The sequence below is a fragment of the Octodon degus genome, unplaced genomic scaffold (assembly GCF_000260255.1).
Source record: "Octodon degus isolate 3935 unplaced genomic scaffold, OctDeg1.0 scaffold00063, whole genome shotgun sequence".
NCBI lineage: Eukaryota > Metazoa > Chordata > Mammalia > Rodentia > Octodontidae > Octodon > Octodon degus.
This window is the reverse complement of record NW_004524639.1, coordinates 7,857,080-7,869,535: the sequence shown is the minus strand read 5'-3', so window position 1 is coordinate 7,869,535 and position 12,456 is coordinate 7,857,080. Positions and strand designations below refer to the sequence as shown.

The window sequence follows — 12,456 nt, the reverse complement described above, 5'->3', positions numbered from 1 at the left end:
AGCGCAATCATTTTTATAGGCCTTTAGTTTCTTCATTAGTAAGGTAATGGGGATTAAAACAGTAATCTTACAGCATACAATGTTTGTGACAATTCAATGAAAACTATACATAAGCATATACACAGAGTGACCAAAATACACCATGAATGTTTTCATTTAAAAAATGTATTACATGTTCAAGAAGAAGGGGGTGGTGAATGAAAGCAAGAGACAGGAAAAGGAATACTGTGGGACAGTCCTGCTTCAAGGTTGTATATGGTGAGATTTTTGGACTTATGTGCAAACATGAGAAGCATAGAATTCTTTATCCTATTGTTAAAACATAATCTAATTTTTAAATGTTCTTTATCATATTATGTAGGGACTTAAGTTTCAACATATCAATACTTGATGAAAAATACCTGTTCCTTATTATGCCTAAGATGTTTGAAATGCAGTGAGAGAGTGAGGTTAAGCTTGATAGCGTAAATCGTTTGATAATAACAATAAGCTTGTCTTCTGGATGGTTAACAACCTAAGTTTGCAGACCCAAATTAGAGAAAAAGGAGGGCTACAAGGAAAGCCAACATTTTGGCCCTACCCTTCTAACATCAATTAAGACTCGGGACATATGAGAACTTGTACTGTAACGTCATGTACCTCGGTAGTGTCCCAAATTTTCTGATCAAGAAGATAATGGGGCCAAAGAGGAAAGTGATCGATGACATAGAGTGTGCCTAAGGAGAGTCACATGGGGAGAAGACACTCTCTCAGGCTTTCACAGAGAGCACATAGGCCAAGCATTGGCCGTGACTCATCCACATGGCTGACACTGACAAAGGCTCTACAATCTGAGGTACAGGATCTCAAGATAAATCCTGAGGGCATTTCACTGACCTTGTCAGACCAAAAAGCTACAACTCTTGTTGCACAGGTCCTGCTTTACCTTGGTCTTAACCATCCAGTGGAAAAGTATGAAGATGAAATATAGGAAGTAAAGCCATGTTGTTATGTTGAGCTGTGGGGGACTCAGGTCAATAATTTCTGACATTGCCAGTTAAACAGAAAACCCAATGATATTATGGGCTTCTGTACTCTTTTAGAATATTTTGCTGAGTTTACACACCTATAATATTCAACAACGGAACTTAAAAAAATTGGGGTATAACTATGAATGTCCATTTTGTATCTGTGTATTCAAAGTGGTTGGGATAGATATATAGTTGCATTCTCTTAATGAATAGAATGATTTTTTCTAATGGTGTTTGTAAGTAGGATCACAAGTCTGCATCTTGTACAGCAATTAACCACTGAGAAGAATGTATGCAGTGTATTATTTGTTGAAACTGTACTTTCGATTTGATTTGAAACTGTCTCATTGCTATATGTTTATCAATAAAACTTTGAAAAGAAAAAAAATGTATTACAGTAAAAGACACATTGCCATGAATTCCCCTCACTCTTAACACACTTATCCCATTGTCTTGGCACTTTCTGAAGCAGTTCTGGAAGTCCTCTGTCATGTTTTATGAGGTTTGATCCAGATGTGGGTGCTACTGCCAAATGCCATCCAACATAAAGGCAAGCTCATAAATAATTGCAGTGCGTCCATTTTATCTGCCTTAGCCACCACATCTGGCACCCTGTGACTTCGGGCTCTTCCTTAAAGTCAAAATGATCATGAAAGTTAAAAGTTTTAAATCAAAGACATCAAGGCAACCACACCAGTACAATTCACGACACTTAGGAAAGAGGACTTCTAAAACTGCTTCAGGAGGTAGCAAGAATGATGGGGGAAAAGTGTTCAAAGTGAGAAGCACCGTATTGAGGGGATTAATTGCAATGTGTCTTTTACTGTAATGATTTTTTTTAAATCTAAACTTTTCATTTTTCAAACCGGAAATCCCAGCACTTGGGAGGTGGAGGCAGGAGGATTGCTGTATGTTCAAGGCCAGCCTGGGCTACAAAGTGAAACCCTGTCTCAAAAAGACAAGACATTAAAAAATAAGCTTTCATTTTTGAAACATCACACACACACACACACACACACACACACACACACACACACTATATGCTTTAAGCACTTCCTGGTACATTCTAAGTGCACACACGTATAATTTCAACACTTGAAAGGCTGAGGCAGGAAGGTCGCCATGAGTTTGAGGCCAGCCTGGCCTACATAGTGACTTCAAGGCCAGCCTCAACTATTTAATGAGACCCTGCTTAAAACATAAATAAATAAATAGGATAAAACATTTTACAAATAAGAAACCTTTCCTTAGGGAAAATGTTCAAGACACACTATGGTAGAGAAAGCAGCATAATGAGCCCCTGTGTCCCATCGCCCAACTTTAACACTCCCCAGCTCATGGCCAAATGTTTCCTCTATAACCCCACTACAAACCCCATGCATGACCTCCACTACTGCTGGCTTATTTCCGAACAAAACCCAGCTAGCATATCACTTCTGCTGTCAGCATCTCAGGAAATATCTCTAAAGACAAAAATGCTTTTAAAAACATGAGCACACTATGATCACATATAAACATTAATGAGAATCTTTTGATATCAACTAGCCAGTCAGATCCACCTTTGGAAAGCTCCGAATCCCACCTCAGCCATCAGGCCTCTGTGGCTGCCACTCTGACCATACCTCACCCACTTCTCCTGACTCCCCGCCCCCTCTGCCACAGGTGAGGGATGCTGTGGCTGTGATCCGGTACTTGGTCTGGCTGGAGAAGAACGTGCCCAAAGGCACAGTGGACGAGTTCTCAGGAGCAGAGTTCATGGACCAGTTACGAGGGTAAAGGATTGACTCTCTTTCTATCGGAGGGCAGGAGCAGGGAGGGGTCATTATTCTCGTAGGTAGGGAGGAGCAAGCTCCTGTTTGTATATGAAAGTCAGAATGACAGGCTCTTGGATGGTCTGGGAGCTGGCAAAGGGGGTGTTGGATGACAACCCCAGCCCCACTGAAAGCTGAAAGCGGGACAACCCAACAGCACCCCCTAGTGTCTGCTTCAGACCCAGGCTTTCCATGCCTGGGGGAAGCTGGCTCTGGCCAGGCTATCCTGAACCACTTGCCAGTAGGAACTGGGGCTTCTGAGGCTCCGTCACACTGTAGGTTTGAGGTGCATGACACACTGATCTGGGACTCGGGTAGATTTCAGATACAGGGAGCTAGCTTCCTTCGACTACCATCTGTAAAATGGAGATGGAAATATAAAATCTGTCCTATATTTTCTCTGTAAGTGACAGGACAAGACTTGAGGAGCTGGAACCAGGTGGTGGGGTTGAGGTGTGAAATGGACTTGGGCTGTAGGAGAGGCAGCCATGACCATCATTTGATCTGGTGAGATAGCAGGACACAGCCTGGTCCATGAGCACATTCACCAACCAGTGCTTGCCTTGAATCTCCAGAAAAGAAGACTTCTTTTCCGGACCCAGTTTCCAGACCATCTCTGCTAGTGGCCTGAATGCTGCCCTCGCCCACTACAGGTACTTCAGGAGAATAAATGTTCTGGGGCTCCGCATGGGGTCTTCAATGGGTGCAAAGGGGCGGGGCGGGGGAGGGAATGCTCTGGGCCCTGAGTCCACATTTAAGGTTCAAGGCCCTCAACATTGTGAGAGGTGGGGTGGAGCTTCCTTGAAATGAAAAAGCCTGAGCAGTTTTCCCAAGACACTGAGACTTCGTGAACACTTGGGTCTGAGGGGTGTGGAGGGGAGCCATGGATGCAACTAGATGCTTTGCTTTGGCTTCCTGTGAGTTATTTATGTAAGGGAATTCTTAACATTCATGATCAGTCATGGAGAAAGGGTTGTTCACTGAGCCCGGACCAGCCATGGTAGCCCCACATGTAGACTAAGCCAGCTATTAGCCCCATAGAAAACAGACCACATGCCCTACCTGCTGAAATGAGGTGCATGCTGAGCAGATGCCTCAGCCTAGCATGGGCATAGCAGGAAGAAGGTGGATGCCCCTCCAAGGGATGGCCTGGCCCAGCCTAGAACTCCCTCCCCTGGTGTCTCCTGCTATCTCCCAAGCCTGCCTTGTGGCAGCCCCTTCCCCCAGCAGCTAGAGCCAGGGGAGCTAATTCTTAGCCCACCCCACCTCTGCCTCTCAAGCCCCACCCTTCCGGTGCTCTGGCTTCATGAGGCCCTCTGATCTGGAGGCAGCAGGAAGTTAGAGAAAGAGCACAGGATGGAGGATCCTGTCCAGGCTAGTTCCTCCCTGCTCTCCTGTGCAGCCTTGTGCAAGCTCCTTTGCCTCTGTATGACTGCTTCTCCTTGTGCAACAGGAAGTACTAGGCTGGGTGATCTCTAGAACTGACCACCACGTTATGGGGCTTTTTCCCTTATCCCTTCTTTGAGGACCAAGGTCTTGCTTGGCCAAGTGCAGGATAATCTGGACTTGGCAGCAGCTGCTTCCCTTTGAGCTCTTTGGGAAACATGACTTCCCCAGAGTAATGAGCATGCAAAGCCAGCCACCAGAGTCAGACTCTCCTCCACTGTCACTCAGGGACACCCCCACCCCACCCCGTGCAAGGTCAGGCTGCTCCCCTCTCAACATTCTTTCTCCTTCTCAGCCCGACCAAGGAGTTGAACCGCAAACTGTCCTCAGATGAGATGTACCTGGTGGATTCTGGGGGACAATACTGGTAATGTACTCCCCACACTACACCTGGCCATCTCAGCTCAGACATCATGAGGTGAAAGCTTCCTTTTCCTGGCCCATGGGTTCGCCTGTACCTGGAGAAACCTGCATATAGAATGGGCCCTGAGCATCCTTCTCATTTCAACTTGGGAGGTCAGTGCCCAGTGGGAAGCACACAGAAGCCAAGATGGTGGGGATGTCCACGCAGCACCTCTGTGAGAACAAGGAAAAGACTTGCTCAAGTCAAATATATTTTTTAAGTCCACACATTATTACACAGCCTGGCCTGCATGCACAAGCACAGACCACATACCACTACCACCAAGCATATTCCTGAGCCCCTGTCTCCCCCTATGGTTCAGGTGAGATGACCCTGTGAGGTGGGGTGGCGCAGCCCTTTGGTTTTATTTCTCTTGTGCAGTGCACAGCCTGAACGCTCAGCCAAGACAGTCGTGCAGGTTAGGCTAACACCCGCCTTTCCATGCATGTGACTACTCTCACACCAGACGTGATCTCGCTGACCTGACCCCAAAGATATTCCATTCTCATCTAGGAAGCAAGTACACTGTGGGAAGCTCAGAGAGAAGCAGAGGAAGGGGTGTGCTGAATTGAGGAAGGAGCAGGGAGGAGTTTCAGGTGGTTTCCCTGCTGCTTTCCTGTGGATATAGTGAAGACACCATGACAGAGGCTCTATGCACATCCTTAGTGCTGCTCTCGGAGCCAGTGTGGCAGGTGCCAGCTCCGTGGCCTTTGCCTATCACCAGTTTGATGCTGTGTGTACTTGAGATGGCTAATGTGCAAAGGGGAAGTGAAGTTGTTGGGGTGTTGTTGGCTTGGGGCATGCTCTGAGCAGGGAGAGGCTGGGGAGATGGCCGCCTCACTTCCTCTTCTCTCCTTCTGAAGAAGTTCACCATAGCCTGTGACCTACTCCTGAGGAGGTGCCTGGAGACCATAGGACCATTTCTGCCCTCCCTTTCCCCTGGGATAGGATTGCAGGTGCCATCCCACTGCAGCTCGATGTTGGGGGTCAGACCTTCCGACTTCCGGCTTCTCCTCCCTGGGACTCTGAGCAAATTCCTGGGTCAGGTCCATGTTCACAAGGAGTGTGGAGAGTCAGTGCTTGCCCTGAGAGGCTTCCCAGCCTCAAGGCTTTAGGTGCCTCCTCTGTGCAATGAGGATGACGAGCCCTCCTCTGCCATCCTGCTCAGAGAGCTGCAGCAGCATCCTCTAGATGGTGAATAATTGGGTGAACATGGGAGTGTTGTGATCGTTGTAATGTCTCGGAAACTCAATCTCCCCTCTGTAAAAAGGAGATAATCCCTGCTGCCTCCCAGGAAGCCAGTAAGGAGCCTTGCTTTCAAAGGCAGCCTGACCAACAGACACTAGAGCTGCAAAATAGCCAAAAGAGGGTAGTGTGGGGGAGACGTGTGTATGAGGAATCGCATTTGTCAGAGTATAGTGACTTTCAACTTCAGAGTCTTACAGAGCCCTTTCGACATGGATGCATAAAATAGGATGCCAAGGAGGATAACTACCTTCCTTTCACCTCCCATTGGCCTGATCCCTGCCCTGTGTCTGGGGTCTCAGTGGAGAACACACAGGAAGCCATGGGCCCAGCCTTTTCTCTGCTCCCAAGCATTCAGCAGGGCCAGATGTGTCAGTTCCCCTCTCCACAGGGATGGAACCACAGACATCACCAGAACAGTCCACTGGGGTACCCCCTCTGCCTTCCAGAAGGTAAGAAACATGCCTGGCACTCCACTGTGCACCTTCCTGAGGTGGCCCCACGCAGTCACTCTACCAAGAACACTTTCACTTGACAGGCTAAAACAGGCCCAGAGGGATTCAATAGTTTGCCCAACAAGTTAGTTCAAGGCAACTCAGCATGCTGCGCTGTTCCTCTACAGAGATTCCAGGGCAACAGGAAGGACCCAAGCTTATCCTCCTTTCATTTTGGTGTATCGCTGCCCAGAGATTTGTTCCATGCTGTGTGTCTGGCCTTGTGCTTGGCAGAAAGGAGGAAGAAGGGCATCCCAAGTGGAGGGATGAGGCACAAGTAAAGGTTGAGCGTGGAAAGGAGCTCAGGGTGTTCAGGGTGGTCAAGGGCTGGTCAGCTAGGCGAGGGACTGGGGTGTTGTCTCTTTGCCTAAGGGGCTTCTATGGGTGGAACAGGGAGCTAAACTCCTGTATTGAGCAAATACCTTTAAGTCCAACATGCTGGCAACAGTGTTATCTGGACTACCTGTCCTTGGGCTGCTAGTGTGGATATGTGATGAAGACTGCCAACATCAGCACCAGTGGCAACTAGAAGAAGCCACCCTCAGTCCTGACACAGGAAGACTGGCTTGTGAACTGACCAGGCCCAACCTAAGTTTCAGGCTGTTAGGAAACTAAAAGATGGGCTGGAAGTGTGTCCCAGTGGGAGGGCACTTGCCTAGCATGTGTGAGGCTCTGAGTTCCATCTACAACACAGACAGACAGACAGACAGACAGACAGACAGACAGACAGACAGACAATGCTCATCAGAAGCACAGTGATAAGAGTGCTAATGTTTACTTGACCATTTACTTACTATCTTATGTTTATGATTGATCCACTCCCCCTCTTGACCACCTTAGGAGCTAGGTACTGTTATCCTATTAAAGATGAGTCCCAAAGAGGTGAAACTGAGGCACAAAAGGATGACAGTTATTGGCCCAGGTCTCAGAGTTTGAGAAAATGGACTGGCCAAGACAAGATTGCAGCCCAGGAAGTGTGCCTGACACCCCCCACAGTCACCACCTCTTGCAAGCATGTCCTAAGCACATTAGAATGACCCCCATGGACCAGCCAAAGGAAACCACATGGACCAATACCCAGCTTTGAGAATATCCCTGTCCACCTCCTCTGACCATCATCCAGAACCTGGGTGACTATGTGTGAGAATACATCTCCCTAAATCCTGCCATACACATCCAGGCCTGGGCGCCCACAACTGCATGCTCCCAGGCTCCTGCACATCACTTCCTCTCTCCATCAGGAGGCATATACCCGCGTGTTGATGGGAAACATTGATCTGTCCAGACTCATCTTTCCTGCTGCTACATCAGGTGGGTGTTGGAGACCAGGCTAGACTTCGAAGCCCAGGCCCTTATTTCATGGAACTCAGACTTCCACCTGGGAGTTGATGGAGCAGGGATTATATCATCATCCCACCCCTCATACCCATGAGAAAATCTAACCTAGAGATAGAAAAGGATTGCCTGAGGTCACAGAGACCTAGGCACATCTCTTAGTGGGAGAATGGGGCCTTGAACTCAGATCTCCTGCCTCCTAATCCGCTGTTATTGCTCAGGGTTGGAGGAAATCAGTGTAGACTGCAACAGTCATAGGAAGACACTTGGAGGAAGTAGGTACCAAAGTGCTAAGCCTTGACGCAGTGAAAAATCATAGTAGAGTTATCAGTCCAGGTGATGGGTACAGTGTGCAGTGTGCTGTAGATAATAAGGATCTTGGCTGACTTTATCCATGAGCTGCTCTCCATCCAGGCCCAACAGCACTGTATCATTGCATACTTACGTGCCTTTCAGGAGCCTCACTCCTCTGGTACCATCTTGGTGTGTGGACAGGAAGGGGTACAGTGGGCAATCTGGGATCCAGCCAACTAGTCAGGAGTGATAACTTTTCCCTTTCAGGACGTGTGGTGGAAGCTTTTGCCCGTAAAGCCTTGTGGGATGTTGGCCTCAATTATGGCCATGGAACTGGCCATGGCATTGGCAACTTCTTGTGTGTACATGAGTGTAAGTGTCTCAGCCCCTGCCCCAGAGTCCCTCCTTGTGTAATACTCCCCTCTAAGAGAGTTTCACAAAGATGCCATGACTCCCCAGAGGTCACTCAGCCAGTGGGAGGGGGTGCTCCATAGAGTGAGTGAGGAGAGCCAGGAGCTGGCCAGTGCTGCTGCCTGTTGGCACATAGAAAGGCACCAAAGAAAGGACAAGGGCTTAGTTGCTTACTGGTGAAGACCCCAAAGAAATAAAATCCAGAGCCACTCTGATGTGTACCAGCTCCACAATAATGTGGTGAACAAGCAGGAGAGATGCCCAGGGGCCCCCAGTGACCTGGACTTTCCTGCTTGTTTCCAAGACAGTGAGGACAGGAGAGCTAACTCTATGCCCATATCTTCCTTTCCAGGGCCAGTGGGATTCCAGAGCAACAACATTGCCATGGCCAAGGGCATGTTCACTTCCATCGGTATGGCTCTTGAGCCCCTCCACTACACTACCCCATCCCAGAGCCAGGCTAGTAGTCTTAGGTGTGCCTACCTTCAGAGAGCCTTCCAGGCAAGGAGAGAGCCAGCCCTGGGTTCTACTGCTTTACCTCCTCACTTCCCTGCTCCCATCCCTACTCTTAGCCCTAACTGGCCTGTCCCACCCTTACCCTAATCTCCCTCAGTCCATACCCTTCTTTTATTCTTTGGAATTGATTCCAAGATATCCAGACTCCTGAGTTGCCAATCAAATGCTGGGGTAACAGGACAGTTGTGCAAGGAAGATAGCAATGTCTCCAGAACCCCACTGGGCTCCTGAGCCTTCCCTGCTGTGGTACAAGGGAGAAAGAGTCATTCCTTGGGCCATCAGCACCTAGACAGTTACCTCTACATACCCAGTGAGCATCTAAGAAATTATGGGGCTACCAGAGCCAACAGCCAGAAAATAACCTGGCCCTCCAGCCACTTGCTGATTGGTATAGGACACCTGGGCATGTGTACCCTATGGTTAAAGCCATTAGTAATTCTGTCTCCCAGAACCTGGCTACTATCAGGATGGGGAATTTGGGATCCGTATTGAAGATGTGGCCCTCGTGGTGGAAGCAAAGACCAAGGTAAACTGACACATAGTTGGGCTGGAGGGGCAGACAGTGTGGCAGGCACTTTGGGTTGCATGGGGGATGAAGGAGACCAAAGGAAAGGGCCATGTTCATATGCATGTGAGCATGACTTTACTTGGAGCCTCCCCTAGTGCTATAGGAATTCCGTAAATCAGCTTCTCAAACTGCAGGTTAGAATCATTTGAAAAGTTTGTTCTTTAAAAGTCAGTTCCAGGCCTTGCTCCAAACCGAGTGAAGCCATATCTCTGCACTAAATTGTTGGTTCTCAGTGGACATAACAATCTCCAGGGGAGCCTGGTAGAAATAAAGATTTGCTATTATAGTACCCCACAAGATGAAATACTTAGATATAAACTTTAAAAGACTACATGGAGAAACTGTCTGCTAAGGGACGTAAAAAAGATTTAAGTAAGTGGTATTCTCTGGAAAGAAGCCTCGATATTATGAAAATGTCATTTCTCCCTAAATTAATCTATAAATTCAAGACAACCTCAATTTCAATTTTAGCCAGATACTTTTGGAACTTCACAAGTTTATTTGTAAAAATAAACATGCAAAGACAGCTAGATAGCTAAGAAGCATCTTTAAAAGAAGAGTAATGGGGGAATATTAGGCTTTCACACAAGCTACCATAACTAAAACAGGATTACACCAGAGACAAAATAGGCAGAACAATGGAACAGAATAGTTAGTTCAGAAATAAACTCTCTAACTCCCATAAATGACATGGGATTTAGTTTCAAATAAAGCTGATATTTCAAAACAGGTAGAGTAATAATTCAGTAAATAGGCAAGGAGAACTAATGGCTAATCATTTGGGCAGTGAGGAAACTGAATAATATAACCATTACCTCAAACTAAAATCTCATATTGATCGAAATTTTAAGGCAAACTATGAAATCATAAAATACCTCAAAGAAATCTTACAATAATTTCTTTAATACCAGGATGGAAAACAAAACCCAGAAGCTATGAAGGAAAAGACTTATAACTGAGTTGAATGAGTTGAAAGTATCTATATGGGAACAATGCCATAAACAAAATAAAAATATCTATGATCAATACAGCACATATGACAAAGAAGGTGAAGTTCCTTAACGTTAACGTGTGCTTTTACATAGGCAAAACAGGGTATGTGCCTGTAAGCCCAGCACTTGGGAGACTAAGGCAGGAGGCTCACAAGTGTGAGGCCAGGCTGGGCTACACAGTGAGTTTAAGACTGGTCTGAACTACATAGTGAGACCCTATCTCCAAATAAATAAATAAGTAAACAAATAAATAGAAATAAGTAATTTTAATTTTAAAAATAGGCAAGACAAAAAAAAATAAACAAAGGCCACAAAGAAGCAATTCACTAAAATCAACACCAGTGGTGCACACACATGAAAAAATGCTCAACTTCATCATTCAAGGAATATAAATCAAGATACCAACAGAATACTATATTCCACTATCAGACTGGCAAAAATTGAAATCTTTGATATCTGATGCTGGTAAATATGTAGCGAGTGGACATTTCTATATGCTGTTAGAGAAAGTATAAACTGGCACAAACTTTCGTGGAGAAGTTCAACAAAATCTATCAGAGTATCTATTGACATTTCTGTGCCTTCTTTCTCAGCAATCCCCCCACAAGGTATGTACCTTCCGGCTCGTCTGAAAAGTTCATCAAGATGTTCACAGAGTGATATTGATTGGTAGCACTGAAGATAATAGTTAAAAAGAAAACTTGGCAGCAGCATAAAAATCCTTAACTGGTTAGATAAAGCATGGTGTACTTCCACGCTATGGACTCATAGGTAGCTTGCTTAAAGACTGTAGGGCTAGGGGTGTAAGTTAGTGGTAGAGCACTTGCCTAGCACGCATAGGCTCTGGGTTTGGGCTGGCCAGATAGCTCAGCAGATTAAAGCACTGCTTAGGCAGACGCAGGGGCCAGGGGTTCAATTCCTGGCCTGCCTTGCCGGCCCTGCCCCCAAGACTAGGTGTGGTGGCACCCAACTGTAACCCCAGCGCTTGAGAGGCTGAAAAACAGGAGGATCACTACAAGTCTGATCTGTGTAGTGAGACCCTGTAAACAGTGTACTAAATACATTTTTAAAAAGGCTCTGGGTTTGACCCCCAGCACCAAAATGATGATGATGGTGGTGATGATGGTAATGATCTTCTTGTCTTCTATGGAGAATTCTCCTGGATTTACTCTTATGTAGAGAAGGAGAAAGGTACAGAGAACTGTATGTGGTGAGATCCATTTTGTGTGAATTTAGAAAATATATACATATACATATGCTACATGTGCCTAAAGTGTTTTCAGGAAGGGAAGGGCACTGGGGACTTTCCATTTCCATTGTATATCTTGGTGTAGTTTGAGTTTCCTAAGCACATACATGCAGGGCTCTCTGGGAGATAAAAATTATGGGATTTTTTTCCCCTTCGTTTTGCTTGTCTCTCTTGGATAGATGAATCAGTAAATAGTTGCATAGCTCTAGTTAGTTGGATAGCTGAGGCAGGAGGATGGCAAATTCAAGCCCAGCTTGGGCAACTTAGTGACTTAGCAAGATCCTATCTCAAAGTAAAAGTGGGCTGGGGATGGAGCTGAGTGCTAAGGACCAAGGCTTAGTCCTCAGGACCATAAATAAAGTAAAATAAACAAGGCATAGTAGCACACACCTGTAATACCAGTGCAGGGGGGTGAGGCAACAGCATTGCTGCAAATTCAAAGCCAGCCCTTTTTGTAATAGTGTTTGTAAATAAGATATCATGTCTGCATTTTGTACAGCAAATAACCACTAGGAAGAATGCATGCAATGTGTTAATTATTGAAACTGTCCTACCAATTTGATTTGAAACTGTCTCATTGCTGTTTGTCTCTCAATCAAATTATAGAAAATAAATAAATAAAGCACAAACACAACAGAGAGAGAGAGAGAGAGAGAGAGAGAGAGAGAGAGAGAGAGAGAGA

General features: G+C 46.1%; 1 protein-coding gene across 1 annotated transcript in view; it reads left to right on the top strand.

The window, feature by feature from the left end:
- The window catches only part of Xpnpep2 (X-prolyl aminopeptidase 2), a 28,657-nt gene that overhangs the window by 13,873 nt on the left and 2,328 nt on the right, over positions 1-12,456 (top strand). The window contains exons 12-19 of the mRNA XM_004634514.3: positions 2,673-2,782; positions 3,397-3,474; positions 4,563-4,634; positions 6,307-6,367; positions 7,651-7,720; positions 8,306-8,410; positions 8,802-8,861; positions 9,415-9,491. Of these exons, the coding sequence (XP_004634571.1) occupies positions 2,673-2,782; positions 3,397-3,474; positions 4,563-4,634; positions 6,307-6,367; positions 7,651-7,720; positions 8,306-8,410; positions 8,802-8,861; positions 9,415-9,491 (633 nt within the window). The remainder of the gene's footprint in view (positions 1-2,672; positions 2,783-3,396; positions 3,475-4,562; positions 4,635-6,306; positions 6,368-7,650; positions 7,721-8,305; positions 8,411-8,801; positions 8,862-9,414; positions 9,492-12,456) is intronic.